Source organism: Halichoeres trimaculatus, unplaced genomic scaffold (genome assembly GCF_033239565.1).
Source record: "Halichoeres trimaculatus isolate MK-OKI-2021-1 unplaced genomic scaffold, fHalTri1.1 fHalTri1_scaffold_2, whole genome shotgun sequence".
Classification (NCBI taxonomy): Eukaryota; Metazoa; Chordata; class Actinopteri; order Labriformes; family Labridae; genus Halichoeres; species Halichoeres trimaculatus.
In genome coordinates this window covers 22,215,009-22,240,930 of record NW_027437180.1, presented here as the reverse complement: position 1 = coordinate 22,240,930, position 25,922 = coordinate 22,215,009, and the positions used below count along the sequence as shown (strand labels likewise).

The 25,922-nt window shown below is 39.5% G+C and overlaps 1 protein-coding gene across 2 annotated transcripts in view; it reads right to left on the bottom strand.

The window, feature by feature from the left end:
- Nucleotides 1-25,922, bottom strand: part of grin2ab (glutamate receptor, ionotropic, N-methyl D-aspartate 2A, b) — a 128,167-nt gene that overhangs the window by 87,470 nt on the left and 14,775 nt on the right. For both annotated transcript variants that reach the window (XM_074661836.1, XM_074661841.1), the window contains 2 exons: nucleotides 13,676-13,900; nucleotides 13,432-13,590 (listed from right to left, as the gene is read on the bottom strand). In XM_074661836.1, the coding sequence (XP_074517937.1) occupies nucleotides 13,432-13,590; nucleotides 13,676-13,900 (384 nt within the window). The remainder of the gene's footprint in view (nucleotides 1-13,431; nucleotides 13,591-13,675; nucleotides 13,901-25,922) is intronic.

Genomic DNA, 25,922 nt, shown 5'->3' with positions numbered 1-25,922 from the left:
GTTTTTAAGCTTTTATCAGCCGATACCGATATTGTGCTGATAATTTTGTGCATCCCTATTACAAACAACACTCAAACATGGTCAAACCATGAACAGCAGCACAGACACTAAAGGGTTCAAGTGGACTTGGTGCTCTTTGTGAGTACAATGTGTAGTTGCAGGTTGTGTACCATTATTGCTCAATCTGAACACTGGATTTCATTTCAAATTTTGGTGCATGTGTAAAAAAATGAGTAAAACTACAGATCATTAGGCTGGAATAAGAATAAGAGGATGGCAATAATGGTTTATTTGGGTAATTAATTAAAGATATACTTGAAGATTTTATATGTTGAGTGTGTTCAGGCAGTGCTGAAAGTGTACTCCCAGTAATATTTTGCAGCATTTTGGGCCTTACTAGTCACAAAGTTGACATATCTTTTGCTTGTTATCAGTGTGACCAGATGTAGCAGAGCAGTTCAAATCCAGTGACATATTTTGACTTCAGAAGATGCTGAAAGAACTGCAGGGGAGGTTTTTTTTAGACAACATTCATATCTCTCTCTGACTCTGATGAACTAGGGGCACTCAACTCGACACTGGCCTTTCAGTCAGCCAAAATGACTCTCCACTATAGGCGCACAGATGACTCTGTGGATTATTTCCCTTTTAATAACAAGTTGTCGCCAGCGTTCCACATAGGCAGTTGTTATTAGGCATGACTTAAATAAATAATTAGATAAATAAATAAAACAAAAGCCCTAACTCGAACTCAGCTGAGCCCGAGAAGGTCAAGCCCTGTGAAAGGGCTGGGGCAGGCCATGAAAAGTTTAGATCGCCAGTTGAAAAGGGCAATTTTCACCCAAGAGGAAAAAGGGCAACCAATTCCTGGCCCCATGAACGCCACTGGTTGTCAGTGTCAAAGCTGAGTTGTTTGAGCCAGCATCACAGTAGAAATAAAAGCAGAGGCTTAGGTTGTTGTGATTGGGCTGAAGCACCGCTAGCCAGGATCATAAAGAGCTGTCGGATATCAGCTGTGACTGACGGTATTTTTGCTTCAGTTGCCCCGCCAATGCCAACAGAAAGCAACCCACTTTGATGCTGAGAGTTTCACCATGGGCTGTTTTTGTTATTGGAGTGTGAATCCAACACTAGTGCATAGAAAGTTTCTTTGTAATACAATGGGTAGCAAGGCACTTTATAGGCTGACAGTGAAGGTTAAATAAAAAAAGAGTGGTGTAACACAGCTAATAAGCCACTATGGCTTGGAGCACTTAATGTTCTGCATATTTTAGTAGGCTAATATTGGCTCTGTATTCCCTGCAATATATTTGTTAATTTCATGTAGTTATAATTACTACAAATAGCAAACAAACCATGAGCACGTTAGTCAACTGACCCCACTTTGGAACACACAAATAGCAGCTCTTGTTTGTTTGGTTGCAAATCCTGCGTAACATATTGTGTTTGCATATTCGCCAGGCAAGCAGAAAATTATGCTCTCCATATTTGGACATGCTTACCAGCTAACACTGACAGCCAGGTAGAGACACTCATTTTCCAGATTGGCCTGGTCTTGGTAATCTCACATACTATAAATACAGCTGCACACAAGCAGTGGGGGACTGGCCCCTTTGTGTGGGTTAAATGTGATTTCTCAGGCTCTATAAAAGGCCCCACAGTGGGAACAACTTTAGTGGATTGTGTTGAACCGCCAGATTGGAAGTCCACATTATTAGATGCAAATTTTTTTTTCCCTTAAAGCAATAATGTGCTACAGGGTATGTGCAGAGTGGGAGCAGAGTGGTGTGATTATGCCTGGAGCCTGAAGCAGCTTTTTTTTTTCTTTTTTCTTTTTTTTTAAGTCGAAGCATTGCTGTTCTCTCATCCTCCAAGACACTGATCCATTCAGCAGCATTCAGATATAATGCAAAGCAGTTTTTGTACTCTGCCTACATCTAAGATGTTCCTAGAAAAGAAAAAACAGATCTCTTGGCCTGGAGAGGGTGTGCAGGATGTTTACATGTCTCGAAGAGATTTTTCCTTTGTCATCATCAACATTTCAGTAAAAGCTGCAGCGAACTATTACAAAGGAAACCACTTCAGACAAAGCAGCAAAGGCAACTGCAGCAAATTATAAGATGTAAGTAGAGTGCACTTTACTGCTGCTCTGCATTCAGAGATGATCCAAAAAGCACAGCAAGGAGGCAAGAAATGCAATAACAATATTATTTTCAAAGGGTTTTCGTCATCTCACTGCTGTCCCAAGGGTGTCTTCAGTTTGAGGGTTTTCTCTCTTTTTGGCATTTAGAAACTCAGCACAGGTCCAAGGAAATAAGACTGAATCAGCCAAAAATATATTGAAAACAGACTCATTTTAACTTTTCAAAGTTATAACCTTTGTGAAGGGTAAGGATGGGCAAAAACATCTTCTTTTTCTGATATCACATGAGAAAAAAATACAGCTAAACTTGAGCGATTCTGGGAGGTACTGTCGATCACTAGACAGGCTTATATAACTTCTTATGCCCCAAACCAAGAAAAGTGAAATCTTTTCTGTGGTGAAGTATACAAATGTAATCCGCAAAGGTCAGGGAGAAATAAAACAGCTGTGTGTAGCTGTGTGTGTGTAGGTTGCCGGGAGCAGCGTCATTGAAAGAAAGGAGACCGACTCCTGAAACACCACTGCGGAAATGCAGAAATTTCTATCACTAGGAAATTTAAGAGAAAGGAAAAGATTATGTTGAAAAAAAAATTCCAAAAGGTTGAGTGAATAAAAAACAATTAGGGGGGATAAGGAGTGACAGATTCAAGACAAAATTTCAGCAAATATGTCAAATACCCTCCAAAAATTAAAACCACTCTAAAGTGAGACATGTTAAGGAGTAAAGCTACAAAGTGGTCGCTCCATTTCTTAAATGTAACCCTATTCCAAACCTCAATGCATGATAATTCAATGTACAAATATTTTTCACCAAAGCAAAATGTAGGTGACGTTGCATATTACCTAATTTTCAACTGGAATATGTAATAAGAATAAATGTATGAATTCTTTTTTTTATATGTCCACAAGGTTTGATTTGCAGACAACTCAAATAATCGCAACTTATCAAATCACATGAGTTACAGATAAAATATTTAGAAAAAAAATAATATTTGAAAAAAACACATGAAATTACATTTTCTGAATACATCACAGATTTATTTATGCAACTTATAGTCCTAATTATCACTTTAAAACCCTGAATGGGACTTGCCCCTGAGTATATTTATGAATGTTTAATCCCATATGGGCCTAAGTGTAGCCTGAGATACTCCAGTGGGTTCCTCTGAGAGATTACAAGATCTAGATTGGGAACCAGGGGGGACCAGGCCTTTGCTATCAGAGCCCTGTCGCTCTGGAATGACTCGCCGGGGGATATCAGGCAGCTCTCATCTCTGTCCTCCTTTAAATCTCTTCTGAAATGCATTTATTAAAATAAGCTTTTCCCTCATCTATTGCAGGCTGTGCATGTGCCAAAAATCTGTTGTTTTATTAATTGAATATCTTATACTAAACTTTATTTTACTGCTGTCCTTTTGTTCTCTTCATAATGGGTTTGTGTTGTAGGATTATGTGTTTATCCTGAATCACTCACAATAATAAAATGTGTCATAGTCAATTTCAAAATGCACACAAAATAATTTTAGCCAAAGATCTTTTTTATCGGAATTGCATGTGCTCCAAGTTGATCCATTCATCCAGTAATGTAGATGCAGAAACAGCAAAATGCTGCATGATGATTAGACAGCACGTTCTCCAAATGAATTTATTTCTTTTTATTCTATTTTTTGTCAGAGGCAGGACCGAGTGTTACATAAGCAACGGTCTTTAATCTACTGTTGCAGTTCGCTGACAGCTAAGTTGGCCAATGTTAGTTTTTACTTCATGTGCTTAGTAAAATGCTGCCTATTTTGGGGGTGACCACTGTATGACCCATAGTAATGATCAGGGTTTTACTGCAATGAACACCAGCACAGGGTCCACCCCTGTACACAGTATAAGAAATACATGCCTCTCTCCATGTTGTCACACAGCCAACAATAGATAGATAGATAGATAGATAGATAGATAGATAGATAGATAGATAGATAGATAGATAGATAGATAGATAGATAGATAGATAGATAGATAGATAGATAGATAGATAGATAGATAGACAGACAGACAGACAGACAGACAGATAGATAGATAGACAGATAGACAGATAGACAGATAGATAGATAGATAGATAGATAGATAGATAGATAGATAGATAGATAGATAGATAGATAGATAGATAGATACTTTATAGATCCTGAGGGAAATTCAAGCAGCTTTTTTTTACTTTCACTAAGGTTTTTTTTTTTTTGTTGTTGCATGCTTTATAGCTGTGGTGAATTATCATAAATGTCAATAACCCAGTAACAGAATAGTCTTTGTAGTTTAAGAGGTGCTTCAATGTCTTTGTGAATAAAGTTTTCTGATTTTGTGTGGCAAGCAAGCACCTGTAAAGCTCAACAATACAAATGTAAAAATACATTATGAATAAAAAACAATAGGTTCCTTTATTTTGCTGAGCAACTTTACAGAGACAACGAGACTCCTTTCAGTCGCTGTGTTGGAACAATGCAGTCCCATCCACAATTACCAACAACATAACTTTAACATAAGTTACTGTAGAAGTCACATCACTGTGTCAGACTTATGTTCTTTGCCTTTTTCGTCTGACACATTTTCAGTCATTTCAGGCTGTTGGGATGATGTGTCTGCGTCTACCTCAAACATACTGGCAGCTGCTGCTCAGGATCAACTGCCTGATCTCAGCTTGATGATTCCATTTTTCTCATACTGTGAATTTTCGCAATTAATAGAAAAATAAATCCGATTCTGTGTGCAAGACGTCTTTGGTTTGTTGTTGGGTTTAAACTGAGTTCCTGCTTTCAGCAATGTGCAGTTTCAACACAGAAATGTAACTCCTTCTAGTACCAACTGTTATCACCACCCTACTGGCTAATTGTATGATAGTTGAGCTCATCATAGTGAGGTCCAGCCAGACTCACCTCCGGCAACCAATTCCTCAAGACTCACACCACCATCCTCCGCCAGTCAGCTGTCGTCTTGAATCTTCTTAATGAAACTATCCTTCTGCAAAGTGTATGTCCCCTGGAGTACACCACTATTTTATATAAATTCATGATTATGAACTAATGAGAGGGAAAATATTTCAAAAGTGGCACCATTCTTTTTTTTTTTTTTTTTTTTTGTTGCTAGGCGCTGCCCAAGTAGCTGCCTGTTGCAGTAGCTCTCGCCTCTTTGTCCGTTTCTTGTATTTTTTTTCATCTCTTTTTCGTCATCTTTGTATTTGGAGTGAATCATCACTTTGTATGGTTCATTGTTGGTCATGGACACCAAACTTTTTGTGGCTTCAGTGATATTTTTACTACTTTTCTCCTGTGTTTGTCTGGAGATCCTACATGTAACCATGGCTGCATTGTTTACATGTGAAATTAGCTGTTAGCAGCCTGTAGCATGTCAATGCTAACTGCTGGAGGGCAGAGTGGCTGTTCACGGACCTTTTTGCACTTGCAATACACTTTCTTACTTTTGTTCTCTTGATTGCTGCTGTGACTCCTGAATTTCCCCTCGGGGATAAATAAAGTATTTTCTATTCTATTCTATTGGTTAGTTCATTATGTATCTGGCATGTTTTGTACAGTGACACAGTTTTGAGCTTGTTTTAGCACCATGTTCAAGGTAAAATGCATTTATTGTCTATGTAGGATAAAAACCTCCACTAACATATCTTTTAACACAAGTACAAGCTTTTTAAAGCTGCAGTTAAGCAGAGTAACAAGACTTATGAGATGTAAGCTGTAAATGTGAAACAGTCTTGACGAAGGTCCAACAAAAATGAGGCAGAAAGAGGGGATTAAACCATTTTATCTCTTTTTAGGCAGAGTAAGAATGACAAAGACAAAACCCTAAAAACTGAGCATGCCCTCTATTTCACCCATGATCAGGATTTTAAAATTAGTCGTCTTCATTTGGAGTTGGCTAGCACTGCTTGTGAGACGACAGGAACTTGATCCCTTGCTGGCATTCATGTCAACTTCCACCTGTCTTAAAGCTAAGCTGGAGCAATCTAGGCATGAATACCTGGGGTGTGAGTGCAACCAGGGGAACCTCAGCAGCAGGCAGAACAGAACTAAATGCTCGAGTCTGGTTTAGTCACCATAGTAACCATATTAACCCAGCTACAGTCTTCCTTCCTCCTCCTCTCTCGCTCTTCTCACACTGAAACACAAACCCATCATCCAATCTTGCTTCACAGGGGTTCAAGGCCAGCGAGATTTTCCAGAGCCTTCTAACATAGCTGGCTGTTCCTCTCTCCTACCCAAGCAACTGGAGGATAACAACTGTGCAAGAGCAGGAAGACATGAGGAGACAGAGTGACAAGACAGAGAAAGAAGGATGGGGTGACAACTAGAATGGAGAGAAGGAAAGGGATAGAGACAGGAAAGGGGGAGAAGGCAGTGACGCAGGGTGAAAGGACACAGGGAGACGTGAAGTAAAAAGGACGGCGAGAGAAATTAGAGGTGAAAGTGGAGGAGGACTCGGTGAGTGAGTGACACTGCAGTGTATCTTCTTCAAGTGACAGCAGGTGTGGGGAGCAGGTGTTAAATATTAAAGCATCTCAGCCGTGGAACCTGGGCAAATGGCCCCTACTGATATGGGACATCCCAGGCTGGGACACACACAGTCACACACACAGACACACACATGCAAATACGCAGACAGCACAGAAAAAAAAGGGTAGCATCCAACCACAGTGGCAGAGCCAAGCAGAAAGAACATGCATGTTTAATTCACAACCTTCCATTTCAGCATGTTCGTGTTTTTATGCTACGCAGTGTGACCCCAACCCCCACACACCAAGGAGTAAGAAGTCAAAAGATGAACACTGCTGGCGAAGAACGAGCAAGCGCATATGGGGTTGAGGAAAAGCCAACATTTCTTATTTCCCAATGCGGTACCTCTGTAATGGAAGTACAACGTTCCAAACTAATCCTGTTCCTCTCCTGGGCTTAGACATGCCCTTTCTCCCCATCAATCGTGTGTTCCCTAAACATGTCTGCCTTCTCACAGCACACCATCCAACCGCCTGTAGATTACGCCTGACTGTTCCATGCTGACATGCATTGAGGGAGGAGAGGGGGAGCAGGGAACAAGAGAAGGGGAGGGAGGTTGGAACTGCTGTGGCATTGATCCATTTGTTTTCATTTAAGAGGAAAAATGGGTTTGTTGTACAAAAAAAGGATTGTTTGATTTGTTTGTTCTGATCCAATTGTGCTAGAACTTATTTTGAACATTTCGGATTTTGGCAGAAGTACAAGGAGAGGAACTGTGCTGGCAAAAATAATGAATGGATTGCAAAAACAATATTAAAGCTTACAAAGATCATTCCTTCTCAAAAGATCAATATGTTCTCATTCCCTGACAAACTGGTGCCTGAAGTGTCATTTTCTCTGCCCTGTTCTCTCTAGCAGTTAGGATTATTGGATTGGAGAATGGTAGATGGACAAATAAAACAGTAATTTCATCTTGGAGAAACAAATAAGTCTTGCATAGTTTTAAGGAGTTGCCTTGTTTTAAAATTTTTAGGTCAATCAGCTACATTTTACTGAGGTGTAAGGAAAAAAAATGGCATACCCAAAGTTTTACTGGATCACCTGTGTCCCACTAGACAAACACCAGTCAAGAGTTGAGTCACGGTGTAAAATGTGTCGGCCCTTTTCAGCTGGTTACTACTAGGTATGGGTATCGACAAATGGTTCCTGTTAAGAATCAATTAGAAATGGTTTGATCCATCGACATCACCTGCTTTTATGCTTTATACTTTATACATGCTTTAGACTTCCCATATCTCTGTCAGAGATCCCACACTGTGGAACAACCTGCCTGAGGAGATCAGAATGGCAGACACTTTATCCTCTTTTAAACCTCACATTTTTATAGATGTGCTTTTATCGGAGATAGCTGAGCCTGTTTTAATCGTCAAAATGCTGCTTTTACTTTATTTTTTATTTTATCTTTAAGTGACAGTATCAAGGGCAATATTTAAATCCTCCTAGATTTTTTATCCTTTGTTGTTTTAATTGTTTCAATCCTTAATTCTTTTATTTTTACAGATGTTTTCCTTTCTTTTATTGGTGATAGTTCTTAGTCTTTTATATATTTTAATATTTTTCCTCACATTTCTCTTTTACCTCTCTTTCACTTCTTCTCTTCTATTTCTTTTTACTGGTTGCTTTTATGATGTAAAGCTCTTTGTAACTTTGATCTGAAAAGTGCTATATAAATAAAGTTTATTTTTATTATTATTATACTTAATAGTTACCATGTTGATTTTTTACATTATGCCAGAGCGGTGAGAGCTTAAGTTGACATAACACAACATGCCACACATCAATCACACTCATCAATCAGCAGCAGAATATCCAAACCAATAGCGAAGAAATCGCAAGTAGTGAAAGCTTAGCTCACTTTTCTGAAAACAATGCCAACAAGGCGAAGTGCAATTTGTGCAACACTGCAATAAAATGTTGCCAACACAGAAAACCTGTAATGCTAACTTTTTTGTTAACAGAAAGTTCACAGGAGGAATTGATGAGGGAATTGTTAAAGAATCAAATAAATAAGCTGAACTGATTCCTAGGTACTACTGTATATTCTTCAATGTAAGCTATCACATTTCATTAAAAAACAACAAACATGTTAACAGGAGGCTAACGGGTAATGTTTGGAAAAGTGAAAATATCACCAACTTTATAAATCTACAGCTTATTTCTTTTTTTAGTCAAGATAGGCAAGGATGCAAGGAAAGTGATATCAGAAATGTTTTTTGTATAAGTTTTGTTAAAAACATAGCTACCTTCTACACATTTTTGCTGTGCAACCACTGCACCAAACCCTCATGTCAAACTGGGGAACCTAGGAGGTTCCCTTTATCATCATATTCTGAAGGTCAGGACCACTGACCAAGCAGCTGTTTTGTTAAAATGTTTAAAACGCTACAAGTTTGCTATTTCCTGTAGATTTTTCTTTTATGCATTACTGTATTCCCAAAACAGTTGTAAAATGGAAATTTGGCCGCGTGTGTGGAGGTATTTGTGTGAGCAATTTCAAGACATTTGTGCACCAAGCACGAAAGGAAGTTGTTTTCATCCCCCAAAGACTGTTCACGCTAAACTTCTGTGAAAGCAGGTTATACAGTGGTCCAGGGCCTGCTCTGTGAGAACTGCAGTTTGGTCTGTGCATCCAGCATCTATATATATTACACTTATCTAATTACTCACTGTTCATCTCAGAGCTTAAATCAGGCAGACAAATAATAACGCTGTAAAGAGAACCAGTACAAGGCGACATCCTCTCTAGACTGACAGGAAAGCTAAATCCAGCCTTGGTAATAGGAAGCAAACCACAAACAACTTAACAACAACACCACTGGAACTGACACATATTCCACTTTCTTTCAGAAGTCACACTGTGTTTAAACACGAGGAAATCTTGAGAAACAAAAACTGTCCATTTAACTACAGGAGATGTTGCAGTTAGTTGTTGCTGTCCACAGTTTGTTTATCACAGTTGTTCAAGGATGCCTGCATCTGTTTCTGTGATGGAGTGTGATGGCTGGGCAGCCAGCTCCTGATAAAAATGACAACTTAAGGAAGAAAGCCTTTCCTTGAAATGTGACATAATCATGACACTTAAGTTTGCATTTGGCAGCTTTTTGCTGCTTTAACACCAAGTGTTTCACACTTGCACTGCCCACCTCCACGTATATCCATTATTTTAGAGCACTTGCCTGCCTGCTGAAGTTTTTTTCTTTTTCTTGGCACCATCTTCCTCCTTCTGTTTTTCTCCTCTCTATCTGAAGCGTGGTGTATAGACTTCACTGGTCAAAGCCAGGATAACCAAGGTAACGGGGGATGAGCTGTTCATTTTTTTCCCTCACAGACTATGGGCTTGATTGGGACATTAAGTGGATGTATGGGTGTGTTTGGAAAGATGGAGAGCAAAAGGCTCGGCACACTCAGGCTGCAGAAAGCACAGTATTGTTTGTTAGCCCACAGTAATCAGGCTGAATTGTTACGAGCCCACTGGGATTTCTTTCAATCCTCCAGATTACCACTGCACCACTGACAGCAGGTATAAAAGCAACAGACGCACAGCCAAGACATGTAGCAACGGGCCAGATTTTTACAGCAAAATGTTTGTTAGGGTTGGTTCTTTCTATCCTGACTGTTTACACTGTTGTCAATAATATATCGGGAGACCAAAAGAGAAGCAGGAGGATGAGATCTCTTTCATACAGTGACTCCTTTTATTCATTTCTATATGCAGGCAAGATATGAACGCACAGCTCACTTTAGTATGTGAGCTTTAGAGATGTGTGTATTGACAATCATTAAGCCAGTAAATAACTTGGTCAAAATACAGAGAAGTAAATAAAATCCTCTCCCAGTAAGTTATCAAGCCAAACATTAAAAGACAGTTTTTTGGGTTCCTGGTTAAATTTCAAATGAAATATGTCAGGGTTCCGTTGATCTCAGACCTTTATCTTTGAAATTATAAAAAGCAGGTTTTATTCTTTTTAATGACAGCAATAAGGACTCTATCCATGCATTCAGATGCAAACAGACAGCTCACACAAGACTGAGAAAACACCAAAACAAAACATCAGGTCTTGTCAGGAGCACGGAGTGAATTATGAAGTCAGCCATAGTCAGTGCTGAGATAATTAGTTGGACAGAAGGAAGTCCTGCCCAGAGGGTCCCACTGATTCTGTGCCATATTATGATATTACCCTTCAAATAATATGCAGACTGTTTTTGTAGCCACCTTTTCTAAAAATCTGTTTATTCTGTTAATTCTTACATTGACATCATGAAAATGAGGGTGAATCCTCAGTGATCCCCAGATATCCAAACAAAGGTTGAGCGCCTTCATGAATATCCAATCAAAGCAAATGTTTTGCTTGCCCTAGAGGAAATTTGTCCAGAATGTGTAGATCACACCAATTATTTTGGAAAAAACACTGAAAAGACGAAGGGGAGAGTGTAGGCTTTCAGTTGAGTTATGGTGTGGGGTTTAAGTTTTAGCATGTTTAGGCATGAGTGTTCCTCAGTGTTACAGCTCAGTGAAGTTAAAGTGTCTTTGTTTATTCAAGCAACTTTTAAAGCTCGTTGAGTGTTCATGTGAGGCCAACTTCAAGGAGATCCCATTGAAAGCTCATGATGAGATCCCTGTCCTTTCAGCAGAATTTTTTAAAGTCACCTAATTTCTTTCTTCATGATGGCTGCACAGAAATAGGTTTTATAATCTATATGTTTTGCTTATACTACCGCAAAATTCTTGGTTTGGCTGATTGGACAGCTGAGCCCACTGTAACAGCAAGACAACGGCTTCAACTTCACCTCTTTGCCCTTTTAAGATGAGTCAGAAGTCAGCTGGAGTCAGCATTTCCAAATGGCAAACATCTCATCAGAAACTAATGAGGGGCATCACTGGAACAATGTCCACATTTTATGCAACCTGTAACCACACATGAGAAGTTCTCTGGATTCTGCAGCATCGAATCAACGGAAAGCTGCACGAGAAATAATCAAAGTATATATCTAAAACACATAGGAAGGAAAATCACTACTATTCTCTCTCATTGTGGTTGAACCTTCTCTAACTGATAAGTGCAGGTACACAAGACGCAAACAGCCAAACACAACAGAACTTCAGAAAAAATACCAGCAGTGCTTTCCAGCAATTTCCTGACTCTCTGAGCCCCTATACCTTCGCAGCAGAAAGCAGCTTCTGCCCTTCATTTAAACCAGGCAGGAAGAGGTTTGTTATCTCCAGGAGAGGGGTGCAGGAGCACTCACAGGGGGCTGGTTTGTTACAGGCACACACACTCTCGTTCACACCTGGGAGCTGCCAAGAATGACCGTACTTGTACTTCTTGGCTGCACTGAGCACTTCAATTAGAGCAGCTGGGGGTTAAGCACCTCGTTTAATGGCACATCAACAGCAGCTATTGAGCACAATTTATTTATTTTCACTATCATTATAAACTCAGTGGGGGATTTCAGCCAGTGACCTTCATGTTGCAACCAAACTTCCTCAACATTTAGGCCGAGTCTTACAGCTTCCTTTACCTTTCTCTCTTTCTTTTCTTGTCCTGTCTCTCACACATACACACACAAACACAATGCATCCCCGATCAAGTTGTACTTGAAAAGACTGCCGTATTGCAGCAGTTATTGGTTCCTGTGTTTTGGCTGCGGTGCCCTGAGAGATTTAAAAGCTAAAGAACAGTTGTGTTTTTATCAAAGCTTCCTCAGTCTGCCTGTCAGTCAGCGAGGTCTACAGAGTCAGGCGCAGGGAGAGAATTCAGCTAAGAAAGAGATGTACATTTCTATCTCTGCACCAAGCATCACACTAAAATAAAACAAAAATCTAATCTTGGTGGATATCTTTCCTTTTTTTTATTCTTTTTAAGAACAAGGAGTCTTATTTTCCTGGCATCCCACTGTGCACTAGATGTGAAACAACTACACAAAACCCAGGATTTCTCTCTCTTTTTTTGGTTCTGCATACCCCAGTTTTAAACTGAGCTGAAAATACATTAATACATATTTAAACAATGCTTGATCATCTTTTTTAAAATAGAAACAATGTACCAGGGAGTGCTGCACAGTCTCTGCAGGAAATACTACTGACCTTATTACTGTACAGTAAAATATGCACCATGCAACCTCTGAAAAAGGCCAATTAACATCAAATCTATGAAGCAGGCTGATAGAAGCCATCAATCCAGTGTGTCAGCAGACTGAAATCCAAATAATCAAACGAAGCAGCCTCTTTATCACAAACAAGCTCCAAAAAACCTTCTTATGGGAGATTCTCTAATCTACAACATGCTGACTACAACATCCTCGTTTTATATATGACGCAAGAAAAGCATGTCCATCCTCAACTAGGACAACCTCAAAATGTCAACATTTCAAAGAGCTTTAGGGAGGCAGAATGCAGCATTTATCAAAAGCCTTGGTTTTACATGTTTTCATATTCCAACCAGCTCAAGACTTATGCAATATCTTCAAAACCAAAGTCTTTTATTTGATTTATAGAGTATTTATTGTGAGTTATGTAGACTTGTGAGCTGCAGGAGAACTTCTGTCTTGAATAACAAGTCAGTGAAAACAGTGTTTAAGCAAATTGCTAGCATCCTGATAAAGGGTATGATTAAAAGCATTATCCACAGTCAAAGGTGGCTGACAGCAAGAATTACACCCCCCTTGGTTGCACAACACAAACATTGTGTATCCACATAAGCAGGAGACTGTTTTGTGTGTTTTTGTGTCACAATCACTCACCTTGTCAGCCATAATCATTGAGGAGCCTCCATGGACTCCCAGGACTGGAAGCTGTGTCTGAACAGAAAGGAAGTCAAGGATCTGAGCGATGGCCTCCTGATCAGTGCCGTCGGCAAACACGATACCATGGAGACGAGTGCGTGTCAGGAGCTCGCACACCTTCCAGCAAAGTGAAACATAAACAGGTGTCAAACACACTGTTTGTGTGTGTCGAGGGGAGGTGAGTGTACCCAGCTTTTCTTACCTGTGTAATTACAGACTTTGGGTCCGTCTGGTTGATCCTCAGTATCACCACAGAGACGTCAAGGGCATCATCAGGTCGCCGTGGAGGGCGGAGCTCCTGATCAGAAAGGTGGCGTGTCTGGCCCATTATCACACCCACACTGAGCCCTGGAGGCTTCTGGGATGCCACAGGCACCATCATCTGTGAGAGTAGGAGCAGCATCCAGCCCACTACACCCATCATACCCTTAAAAAAAAAGGACACAGACAGAAGAAAGAAATGAACAAAGAGAAAAGTCCTGAGGAGAAGCTGTGACAGGATGCTTCATAAAACCCGACAATTTCAATCCTGGAGTTGTTTCACAAAGCTCATAAACTAAGGCTGTAACAATATTTTCTATACCTTGACAGTTTATGACTCCCCTCTGCAGTCTGTCAGTGCAGGTGAGACATATACACTTGCGGGAGCATATCGACAGGTCGATGCCCCAGCTCTCCTGTTAAAGTGTCCTTGAGCAAGATACTGAACAATGCTCCTGATAGCAGCAGGTGGCTTGCTTTGGATAAAAGCACTATCTCTTTACAGCTTTTAACCCTTCACTATGGCCCCATGATTGGAAACGATCACGTAATAACAATAGTAGTGATAATAATAATAAAAATAATAGTTATTATTATTATTATTATTATTATCATTATTATTATTATTGCTATTATTATTATTATTTCTATTATTATTATTATTATTATTATTATTATTATTATTTGATTATTATTTTTATTATTGTTATTGTATTATTATTATTATTATTACTCAACTCAAACTTTATTTACATTTAAAACAACCGAAGTTGACCAAAGTGCTGTACAAACACAAACAACACATATGGCTTAAAATATCTAAAACAAAAGCAAAAGTCTGTATTCATTAAAATACATTAAAACACATAAAACACATTAAAAAATAAAAGAAAAACTAAGATGTGCACCCAACTTTGATGAAAAGCCAGGGAGAGGAGATGAGTCTTTAAAAATGATTTAAAAACCTCAACTGAGCTGGCGGAGCGGATATGCTCAGGCAGACTGTTCCAGAGCCGAGTAGCAGCCGCCATGAAGGCCCGGTCACCTTTAGTTTTAAGTTTTGTTTTTTGGGGGGACCAATAGCACCTACCCCGAGGATCTCAATGTCCTGGCTGGGACATAGAGATCCAGAAGCTCAGTCAGGTACTGGGGGGCTAGGCCATTAAGACCTTTAAAAACAAGCAATACAATTTTAAAATCAATTCTAAAAGCAACTGGTAGCCAGCGCAAGGAAGCCAGGACAGGAGATATGTGATCAGATTTGCGCTTTCCAATAAGGAGACGGGCAGCTGCATTCTGCACCAGCTGCAGGCGGTGCAGGAGGGACTGGTCTAAGCCAGAATAAAGAGAATTGCAGTAATCCAACTTTGAACTGATAAAAGCATGGACCACAGTCTCCAACTGTTTTTGTGGTAGGTACCCCTTGACTTTTGATAAAATCCTTAGATGATAAAAACTATTTTTGGCAACAGCACCAATCTGGTGGTCAAGTTTTAATTATTATCATTAATATTATTATTATTATCATCATTGTGTTATGAGCTTCTAAAAACACATCATAATATGAATCCTGTAAAATAACTTCAGGGCTTTCTATTCCAATGCTTACATAAGAAGAGCTGGTAAAAATCTGGTGTATCATATTTTAAATGCTTTCAATTCATAACTGATGGTTACGAGAAAAACATTGTGTAAATCCGTAAAAAGAGTGGCAATGAAATGTTAAAGATTAAATCCTTCCTATATTTTGCCTTGTAATCCTTTCTGTTGGATGATAACAGCTCTTATTGCATCCTACAAAACCAACAAGAACTGAACCTTCTTGTCATCTTTGTTTGAAGGAAATTGAGTCACACCGTGTAAAACAAGAACAAAATCTACTTATCAGTGCCGTGGACAGAATATAGTGCAAACTCTCTCCATCTGTGAGACTTGTGCATTCTGAACGTGTCTTCATCAATGCAGTAAGTGCTGTAAAACGACCCGCCGGGGTTCTCAGAGATCGGCTTGTATTTGTCTTTGATATAAACAGTGACTCAGATATGTGACTAGAATGTAATCATTGGAACAACTCTCAAGTGCAAAACCAGAGACAGCTAGGGAGGCATAACTGAGGCTAAGAGTTTACTGACCTCTTTCTGTCCTCCACTTCTCAAAAGTCAGTTTCAAAGTGGGGACCATTAGGAGACCATGGGTTAAACTTGACTTTATTTTTTCTTAAGAGCTAATCAGCCTTCATGAGACACCCTGAATCTCCCCTCCACTGTCTGCCTTAATTTGAGCATAATCTGTGCCTGTAGGCAGTGTTCAGAGTAAAGTGCTAGCTATTAATGGATAAAATAACCCTGAAATAAATGTAATCTGATTTTACCACACTCATATGGTATGGGAAAAAAAAGTCTCAATTGCTAAAGGCACAATGTGTCTGCATCAATCAATAACATTCCCTGAGATGAAAAGCAACATTTACTTTGACTTTTTTTTTTTTTTAATCCCAACCAAATTCCAGCCTCGTACAGTAGAGTTTCAGTTCCTGTTTCCACTTCAGCTGAGTCGGTGTTACCTTTTCCTGTAATATGTGCAGATCTAAGAGAAGCAGATGAGTAGAGGAAATGCAGTGTGAAATGCCTTGGGCTGAATGAGAACTAATGAAACCATGATGTAAATGCTACGTTGCATCTCTGCCAATTTCTTACACCACCACAGTCCAGCAGAGCTGAAAAATACCCCAGGAGGAAACATCACATTCACTGAATTAACCCACTGTCTGTGTATCTCCTCATCCTCCCCTCACCTCCTTATTTTTAACTTAGCGCCCATGAAGGCTTACCCTCCTTACCTATTAATTTCCTCTTAATGTATTTCATTTCTTACTCTCTAATTCTGCCAATCTGTCTTTTTGGTCCAGTTAGTTCATGTATCTGATCCATGTCATCTCACACCCGGTCTAATCAGGCCAGTTAGTCAAGTCAGTACTTTCCCAGCTTGCTCTCTCTGCCCTGGTGCCCACAGACTAGCCTGCAGCTCCAGCAGCACTTAGCATACGCCGCTAAATCACACACCGCTACACCCCTGTCCAAGGGAATTAGCGTCAGCTCTAACCAATGGGACAAGATTACACTAACTTTCCCTGGAGTTAGCATCAGAGCTAACATAAGTAGGAGTCGGAGTGTGCTGTGCCACAGCTCCCAAAATGGTCAACATAGCTGGAGAACTTTGGGTCACTGAGTGTTCCCACTGTCTTATAGGATTTGCATTCATGCTTAAAACCACGTCTGCGGCTGACTCTTGTGATTAGCTTCCAAAAGAGATGTCATGATGGGTAGTTGTTTGCCCCTGTATTAGCATTTATGCTAATATTTCCACAGAACTGAAAAGGCTAGATGTTAATATTAAAGCAATATTCAGTGGCCTGATTCTCTTGTGTCCTGCCAGCCCTTAAAGGGTTTTTAGTTTTTAAAAATGTCTTCTGAAGGGGAAGTTCTTTGATTTCTTGCAACCAAATAGACTAAAGGGCGCTTTTATTTGTCCTCATTTAAACACGTCTCTTTCATTTGTACATATTTGCCTCAGAGCAGCAAACTGGACTTGTCCGCAAATGTTTTTCCCTCTTGCTTTTAGTTTAATCTAGAGTTATGAAAATTATGTCTCTGTCAAGGCTGGAAACAACATGCCCGGTGCTCTAATGGGTGCTGGCATTCAGAGGCCCTCAAGCTGCTTCACTTGACAATGAATCAGAGGATGTCTTTGTGCTCAGCGTAACCCAACTTAGAGTGATTTTCCTCGGATGTAGGCACATTTTTTGGTTCAACAATGTTAGCCTTAACTCCTATTTAATTAGATCACACGTGGGTGTAATTGCTTAAATCAATCAGTCCTCAAGTTCATCCTTTGCGGGCTCACAGTTACACGGGCTTTATCTCTCACATCCCAAAGAGATACTCCACCAAAGTTTGTCTTTCAAAAGCAAAATCTTATCAAGTTTAAGGATTTGACATTTTCTTCACTGGAAAATCATTTTTTACTCTGGACCATAAAAGTATCAAAATGTCTTCTTAGACTTCTTTGGCACACTTTTCTATTTTTTTATTATCACTGTCTATTAGTATGTAAATCATGTCCCTGTCACTGTTTTTTTGTCAATATGTGGCACCTGGGTACAGACATTTAATCCGTCAAGTTGACTGATTATTCTGGTGACTGATCTGACTTCAAACAGTGAGAGTCATTGATCCAATAAGCTCTGTGGGAGGGACATGTGTTTATCCAATCAGGGCCAGTGAGGAGAACTTTAGTCATTAACAAGCAAACTGAAGCGGTTTGTTGGGCCAAATATGTCAGATTCAGATGGAAATGTTGTCTCTTGCAATTGGTTAGTGTTGACCAAATCCCTCTGTGTAACAGTAAATAATTGTAGAGGATACAATTTCAGACAGAAGATAAAAAGCCTTTAACACTGATGATAATATCTGGTAATTGCATGATTCTCTATGTGAAGTGCTGTCCCAAGATATATTCATTTGAAAAGCCAACCTGTGACTTATTTAAATCAGCTGTATATCTATCATCTCTTTTAAATTATGTTAATAGAAAAAAACAACTATTTCCAGTTGTTTTCCTCCTTTGTATTTCTGAGTACAATCAACATAATCTCTATGTGAAAGCCAAATACTGTATCATTTCATTTAGCCCTCTGGTTTCTGGTGGATTCTTACGTAAAGGGAAAGAGTTGGAGGGTGATAAATAAAACCAGAGTGGGGAGCTTCTGGAGAGGGATTAACTAAAGTGGAAGTAATTTTTCACAAAAAGAGGAAAGGTCATGTTTATCTTGATGGAAATCTGTGGTGCCTCTGCATTCAAGAAAGATGTTATTAGAGTACCTGAGAAATGTGTGGTTAAAGCTGAACACATTTTGGTCTAAGAGCATTTATATGAATACATTGTTGCTCCCAAATGTAGTCATTTTACAGTTAGTATTTCCACAAGGGATTCTCTTGAGTTAGAGTAAAGGTCAGACTTATAAAAACTTGTGCCTACTGTGTTATATTAGATAACAGTTGGCTGTAAGCCTTCAAGAGTCCCAGTGGGGAATAATTAAGTACATCAAATCATTTCTTTAGGTGCCGTGGCCAAGTCACTGGGGTTGCATACAATAACAGCTGCTAACCTAAAATAATGTCCTGGAACCTAATCTTATACCACTGTTTTTGTTCTTAGTGGCACAAACTCATTTTCTTTTATCATCAAATGTATGTTTTTTTCTTTTTAACTTCCCATAATACCCGTTGCCAAACTCCAAACTGAAAGTCAAGGCCAGAATTATGCACATATTTCTGCTCCCAATCTGCATGAAATTAGCGTCTGAATTACTTAAGCAGTGGCTAATTATCAGTAACTGGGACTGTCTTTTAGGTTTCTTCAGCACATAAACAAGATCTCCAAAAGATGCAGCTAAGTGTTGAAGCGGAAATGCAATAGGGTAATAATTCATGAAAGAAATCAAGCCCAGAAAAAGCTATCAAATGTTGTGATACTGACATTAGAATTCCCATTGAATGAAACTTGAACTGTTCAAATCAAGTATTTATTACTTTGAAACAGCCTAAAGTTTGTTAATCCGATAGGAGTCACTAAACATGACATGATTTTAAAGATACATGTCACCACTGTTACTTACCACTGATGAGATGTGTTGATTTTATGATGTGTGCAAAAAAATTTAATCCTTTGCTTGATGTACAAAAGTGTCTTTTTGGATTTATTAACCATTACACTGTACTTTACTTTATAAGAAGCTGTCACTCTAATTTTTAATTAATTCACTGTAGCTCTCCTACACATGTTTCTGCTGTCAGCATGATTTCTGCAGAAAGCAGGGTTATTAATTCTTCCCTGCCACAGCCTTCTCTTTATAAACTATTTCTAATCAGCACCTGCGTCCCAAAGGCAGAGACTTCTCTTCTTGTAAAACGGACCCTGGAATACTGGTAGTGCATCTGTAAATGTACCAGAATGTGCAGTCAGCCACATTTATCAAAACCTCTCCTTTATGTGTGCAGTCCTCTTCTAAATGCAAAATGCATTTGCATGAAGAAGAGAGGCACACTTCACTGATCACACGCAATCTATGCCTCAGATGACAGGCTAGCTATGTTTCCAGGCCGCTGCACCTGTTTGATAAATACCATGCACATCAAGTGAACTTTATGTTGTGAAGTGCTGTTGGTTTTATACTCGCTAAATAATGAAACTTGACAACATTAGAAAGTTTTCTCCTGTTGTTGACCAGTGTTCTGCTCAGAACGCATGGGTGATGCTTGTGCAAATGCATAGTCAGAAAAGATTTACTTTAAGTTAAAAAGTTGAAATGACTTTTTGATTCGTGTCAAAAACTGGAAACGCATTGTTGTCACATAAATTTAGAAAAAAGCCAAAACCAAATCCAATTGTGGGCAAAGCGTAAAAAAGGAATGAAGGAATTAAAGGCACAAGGCAGCACTTCCAGCTCACTGCATAGATTTGATGTCCCTTTCTAAAGAAGAGCAGCTCATTGCTATGTTTGTTAACCACCCACTTTTATTGTTTCTTAGTTTTATTTGGCTACATTAGTGCTGTGAAGAAACAAGCCAAGCTTGTCACATTAATGGGTAGTCTGTGCTAGGTTGTGTTTCAGTTAAGAAAAACAAAAAATAAAACCCATTCTAGATGGTGATGTAGCTTCTTTTAAGACAAACTGTTTTAAAGGTGTGGATTTGCTTTTCTTGTATTTTTCATTTTGCTTAAATGACAGACGCTTTCACTGCCATTCGTCAACAAACAAGCTAAATCCTTCAAACAATGTTCACTAACACTTTACCAAAGAAAAACATTTAATTATAATTAGTAAAGTTTACTTAAAGTAAATGTTACCTTTACCATTCTTTAACTGCTGTGCACACTCTGATGAGAGACTGAATCCTTATGTGAAAAAGTGGTTTAGAGTTTGCTGCCTGCAGTGAACATGCTGGAAACTCTATAGTGTGGAGTAGATAAACAGGTAAACCACTTAATTCCCTCTGCATCCAATGAGGAGGAGTAGGATCAAAGGATTTGTAAAAGGATTAAAATAGTATCATTCAAAAGCATAAAATATGAAACATTTGAAGTAAACACACTTCAGCTTTCAGAAACTTGAACACCAAAAACTAAGATCTTTTTAAATCCAGTTGTGCACGTGTTAATGATTTGTGAATACTTTTAAGCAGACTGTTCATTTTAATTTTATGTTATCAAGTTTCTATTTGTTACAGTGTCTAGAGTTTGTGTACATTTCATCAATACGCATACTGGTGAGGCACATTTTGAGGTAGTAGAAAAAAGCAAACAAAATCTAAAGGAAGGAAGGAAGGCACACACACACACACACACACACACACACACACACACACACACACACACACATCTACTCAGAACGTGTTTGAATAATCACTTTGATAGTGACAGCTGAACAGTCATCTAGCTGTCATTTAGGGTTTAATCACTTTAATCTGACAGAAAATATATAAAAAAGTCAGAAGAAATATTCCACTTGCAGCTGACATAACTCTTCTCACGGTACAGAGAAGTTATCGCTCTGATGCTGGAATTTTCAGCATCAGTTATTATCTTGTGACTTTGTGTATCCGGGGCTGCTGCAGTGAGCTCTACATGCAGCATTCAGGCTTGGAGGTTGTCTGTTAATTCCACGACTGTTTTTGCCAACTTGCCCCAAATTCATCAAGCCACTACAACTGTTGGTGGGCACCAGCACTAAGTGGCTGAATTAGTCCAAGAATTTGGTCTATTTATAATTACATTTACAACACAGTTTCCCACTTTACCCAAGTCGATCTTAGATGACAATTGGCCCAGAGAAGCTGCATGCATTATTAGCTCATGTTTGAAGTGGCTTCCTCTTGACGTGGTACAATTTTAACATGCCTTTGTGGGCGCAGGGACATACCCCAGTATTCAATATGGACGACGTAGACTCCGGGACTTCACCCATCTGTTCCTGACACAGTAAAATACAGCCAATTGTATTGGATATGATGCAGGCTTAGAGCTTCCTTTCTAACAGCTATAGGGCACCCGTTAGTTGCGTAAGCCAAGCTGTGTCTCCGATTGGACAATCAGACAATTCTAATATCTTCCAAACTGCAGAGTTAGAAAAAAAATTCACCCCTGCATAGTGTGTGCTGATAGTGTTTCAGACCCAAGCCAGCACCAGGCTGTAAATAGGTCTCATGTGGATTCTTGATGAACAGGAACTGTTAGTACTTCTGTATATGCTTCATTTTTCTAAACTGGATGTTGCTCCTTTGACATACAGCGCTCTAATTTCGTAGACCAGGCGCAAGCGCATGCGCACCTGCCCTGTGCCGGCCTTTGCTACACAGACAGGGCGTGACCGGCGCACTTAGCAAGTTTCCTGCAGTGCCAAGAGAGGCGCAGTCAAGGCACAGAGGAGCGCAGAGGAGTGCGTCCACGCCTCTCTCCGCGCAAATGGCAGAGAGGGAGGAGAAAAGCCGAGCAATGTTTTCACCAATCAAGTGAGTGCCTCTCCTCGCCTTTAAATGTGCTGCGGCCGAGGCACAGCGTCTGATTGGTCTGAGTGATCCCCAGCGCCATGGAAACAGTGTGCTGGAAAGACCCAGTAGCGGAGTCGGTCAGAGCCGCTGTCCCTGCAGCAGGAGAATGGACAGTGGGGCGCATCGGAGGACACGAAGCGCGTCACTGTGTGGGCCAGCTCCCGGGACAGATTTAATCTGTTCCTTTGTCATTAATAGGAGTACAAAATTGAGAGACAGTTACACAGCTTGCTTATCCATTCAGAATACTTTTGATCCACCTGCACTCCTGGTTTGTCATCGCCAAATAGCAAAACCTTTGGTGATATACTGTATACTCTCCCAGTGTCTCCACCTCATCCTCCTTACAGTAATGTACTCCATCTTTTTAGATCATGTTAAAAATAAAGACTAAAACAGAGAGATATGGGAAATCACGGGTAAATCCTCAGTGACATACGTTTATTTTGTCTCTTTTTTCTTTGTCTTTTCTCTCCCTCTTTTCTTTGAATTAAATGAAATGAGAGAAGCCAGATATATACTCAGTATCAGATGTTAAGGCTGTTTATTGTTTAATTGTAAGATGTGCATCAAACTTCCAGCTGCCGACAGGTTAACTTTCCATTATGACAAACAGCTTTAATCTGACATCAGATGCGACGGGAAAATTAATATAGATACAAATGTATGTGCTGTTTCAGACGGTTATATCAAATAGTCATTGCTGGGATTGTTTACTGCATTAAAATGTGCCTGACACTCTGGAAACCTGCCTCTGAGGCTTTGTTGACATGAGCGCACATGTGCGCCTGTCACCAAATTACAGCTGCGGAGGGTGCGCTCCGCCTTGCGCCGAGGATAGACCAGGTTGGAGCTGGCGAGCTTTCAGGGCACTTTTTTGGCACAAAATTGTCACTGCGCCAACATGAATCTGCTGACACCTCCCCCTGGTGCACCGTCAACTCCCCCTGGCGCGCAGTTACACCCATCTCTGCGCAGACGGTCTACCAAATTGTCAAATTGACAGCGCACGGCAGTGTGCTGCACAAAATTAGCACTGCGCAGGGTGCGCCAGGCTTGCGCCCCCTGCACTGCGCCACGAAATTAGAGCCCACAGTGTTCACAGCCAAAGCTTTAAAAAGTGATGTGTGGACCTGTCAGTAATTTCTACATCAGAGTCACACTTATTCTTGATACAGTGCTTCCTTGAGCTTCTATTGATTTAATGTATTGTATATGAGAGAATTCCCAAACTCTTTGCGATTTCATTGCAATCATCACCAGTAATAGCTGAAAAATCTGCTCATGCACTCTCACTTTGTGGTGAACCCCCTCCCATCTTAATTCGTTATGTTGCTGACTTGTTATGTAGATTAATACATTAACCTTATTGTTTGGAAGATTTTTTTCCCAAGTGATTGTAGTGTTTTGACAAATCTAAACCATCCACATCCAAAGCCACAATCTTTGCCTTTAAATGGATAGAAACAGACAAGAAGGCACTGTAGTTTAACAAGCAGGCAGCCCTGCAGCGCTGCAATTTAGACGGCTTTATTGACCCGGTGTTGTTATGGCGAGACTGTTAATCCTGAGCAGAACCCTTAAAACTAAACAAAGCACAAAACAAACTACTTCAGAGCCAGCCTCCGGCATTATTGGCTTGGTGTCACATTGTCAGGTGTCAGTTCAACTTGGAAGGCTTACAAGGGAGCACGAACGAGACATCATGTCATTTTACATTGGTTATAAGGTTTCACATAAAGGTGCACCAAGTTGCTTTGACGTATCTGAGAAAGGGAAACAAAACAAGAATTTTAAGATCATGTTTGTTTTTTTTCACCCTCACATTTGAATCTTCCCATGTTTTTGTTATTATTATTGGGAGAGATCCTCTCAGTCCCCTTTCAGAGGTTTCTTACAAATCCTCCCATTCTTTTCTTTTTTTTCTTCATGAGGCATTTATTTATCTGACTTGAGAGTCTAAGGAGAGGTTCACTATTGTCTCTTGTAAAATTGGGCAAAGGGATTCTAATAATGATGTCTTGATTTTTATTGTTAATATAATCCAATTATCTAGCCCCTGCTTTCTCTTATTCTTAATAAATATATTTATCACCTATCTTCACTGAGGCTTGTGAAATGTGATCTCACCAGGGACAATGAGTCAGAAATATCGTCATTCTTTCCCAAACAATTTGTGTGGTTTTTGTATTACTGTCTGAGAAATTCTGTTAATAAACCAACAAAACAAATAAATAACGTTCTGCACTTCAGTCGACATATTTTGTAGCACCGTACGAAAAGATAATGTGATTTTTTTGTTTAATTTCAGGGCACAAAAAGCTCAGTTAAGTATGAACAGAAAATGTTGTTGGTATGACAGTCCCTAATCTCTCAAAATAATAAGCCGAACACCCCTTCACCTTCAAGACTGCATATATGAACAGTGAAGAAAAGAAACACTCTCAGGGCTTCCCCTCTAAATAATCTTATTACAGGTGCATTTAAACATAAGCTGAAATTTGTTTTGTCTAACCCCGGAGTGCTAGGGTTTATATTTTCAAGAGATTGCTCTGCATTAACCAAAGCACTGTGTCTATCATTATCCACCCACCCAGACACTGAATTGCAAAATAAAAATATTTGTTGTGCTGTTTTTGCAGCAGAAATGGGTGAATAGGTCTCATTTGAAATGTCACATTTTTATTTGTTTAACATGGAAACAACTTTTTAAGTGGCATCCTGCCTGTCTCCTATAAAACTGCATGGCTGCTTAAAAAAGCCTTTTAACAGCCCATCAGCCTGGGAACACATCAAAATTTAAGAGTAACAGAGAGACATGTGTGCACATATGTTACAGGAAGACACTCTTTTTGACAATTCCATCTTTTTTTTTTAAATTATAATAATCCTTTTTTTTCTTTTTGCATGTCTGTGGTTTTGAGTGTGATCAGGGAAACAGAAAATGTCAGGGAGAGTTTGTTCTGTCATCCATATTTCATTGGATATATAATGAATAAACAAGGACAATGCCAAATGCCAGAAAGGACACACTTCCCTATTCATTGGGGGACTGCATAGTGCTTTCATAACCATGTTTGTGTGCATGTCTTTGTCTATAGGTTTATGTATTTGACTTTGAGGGTATGTGAGTTTTCATGCAGCAGGTTGTAAAGTCACGGCCAAGTATATAAAAAGGCAAAAGGTAAAGGTTGGATAAGAGGAGGGAAAAGGGCAGGAAAATAAAATTATGATGAAGCCATTATGAAGCTGTGCCAAAAAGAGGGAGCGTACTGTCTTCCAAGCAGAATTGTTTTCACCTTGGAACGACAGAGACCGCACTGTGAGGTGGCTTGATGTTTTGCATAAGACCTGAACTTTACTGTGTTTCAGTTTTGAAGCAGGGTTGATCGTACAGTCTAAGATGTTTGCATGTATGTTGATAAAGAGAAAATGACAGTGATAGTCTGTTCATAAGGTTTTTTTGTTTCTGTTTTTTTCTTTTTTTTTTTGCTTTATGTCAAAGCTAATTTATGTTGTTATGGGTGCCTTCCACCCGTATAAACTCTAGGGTTACAGAAACATAGCACGGTATAAGTT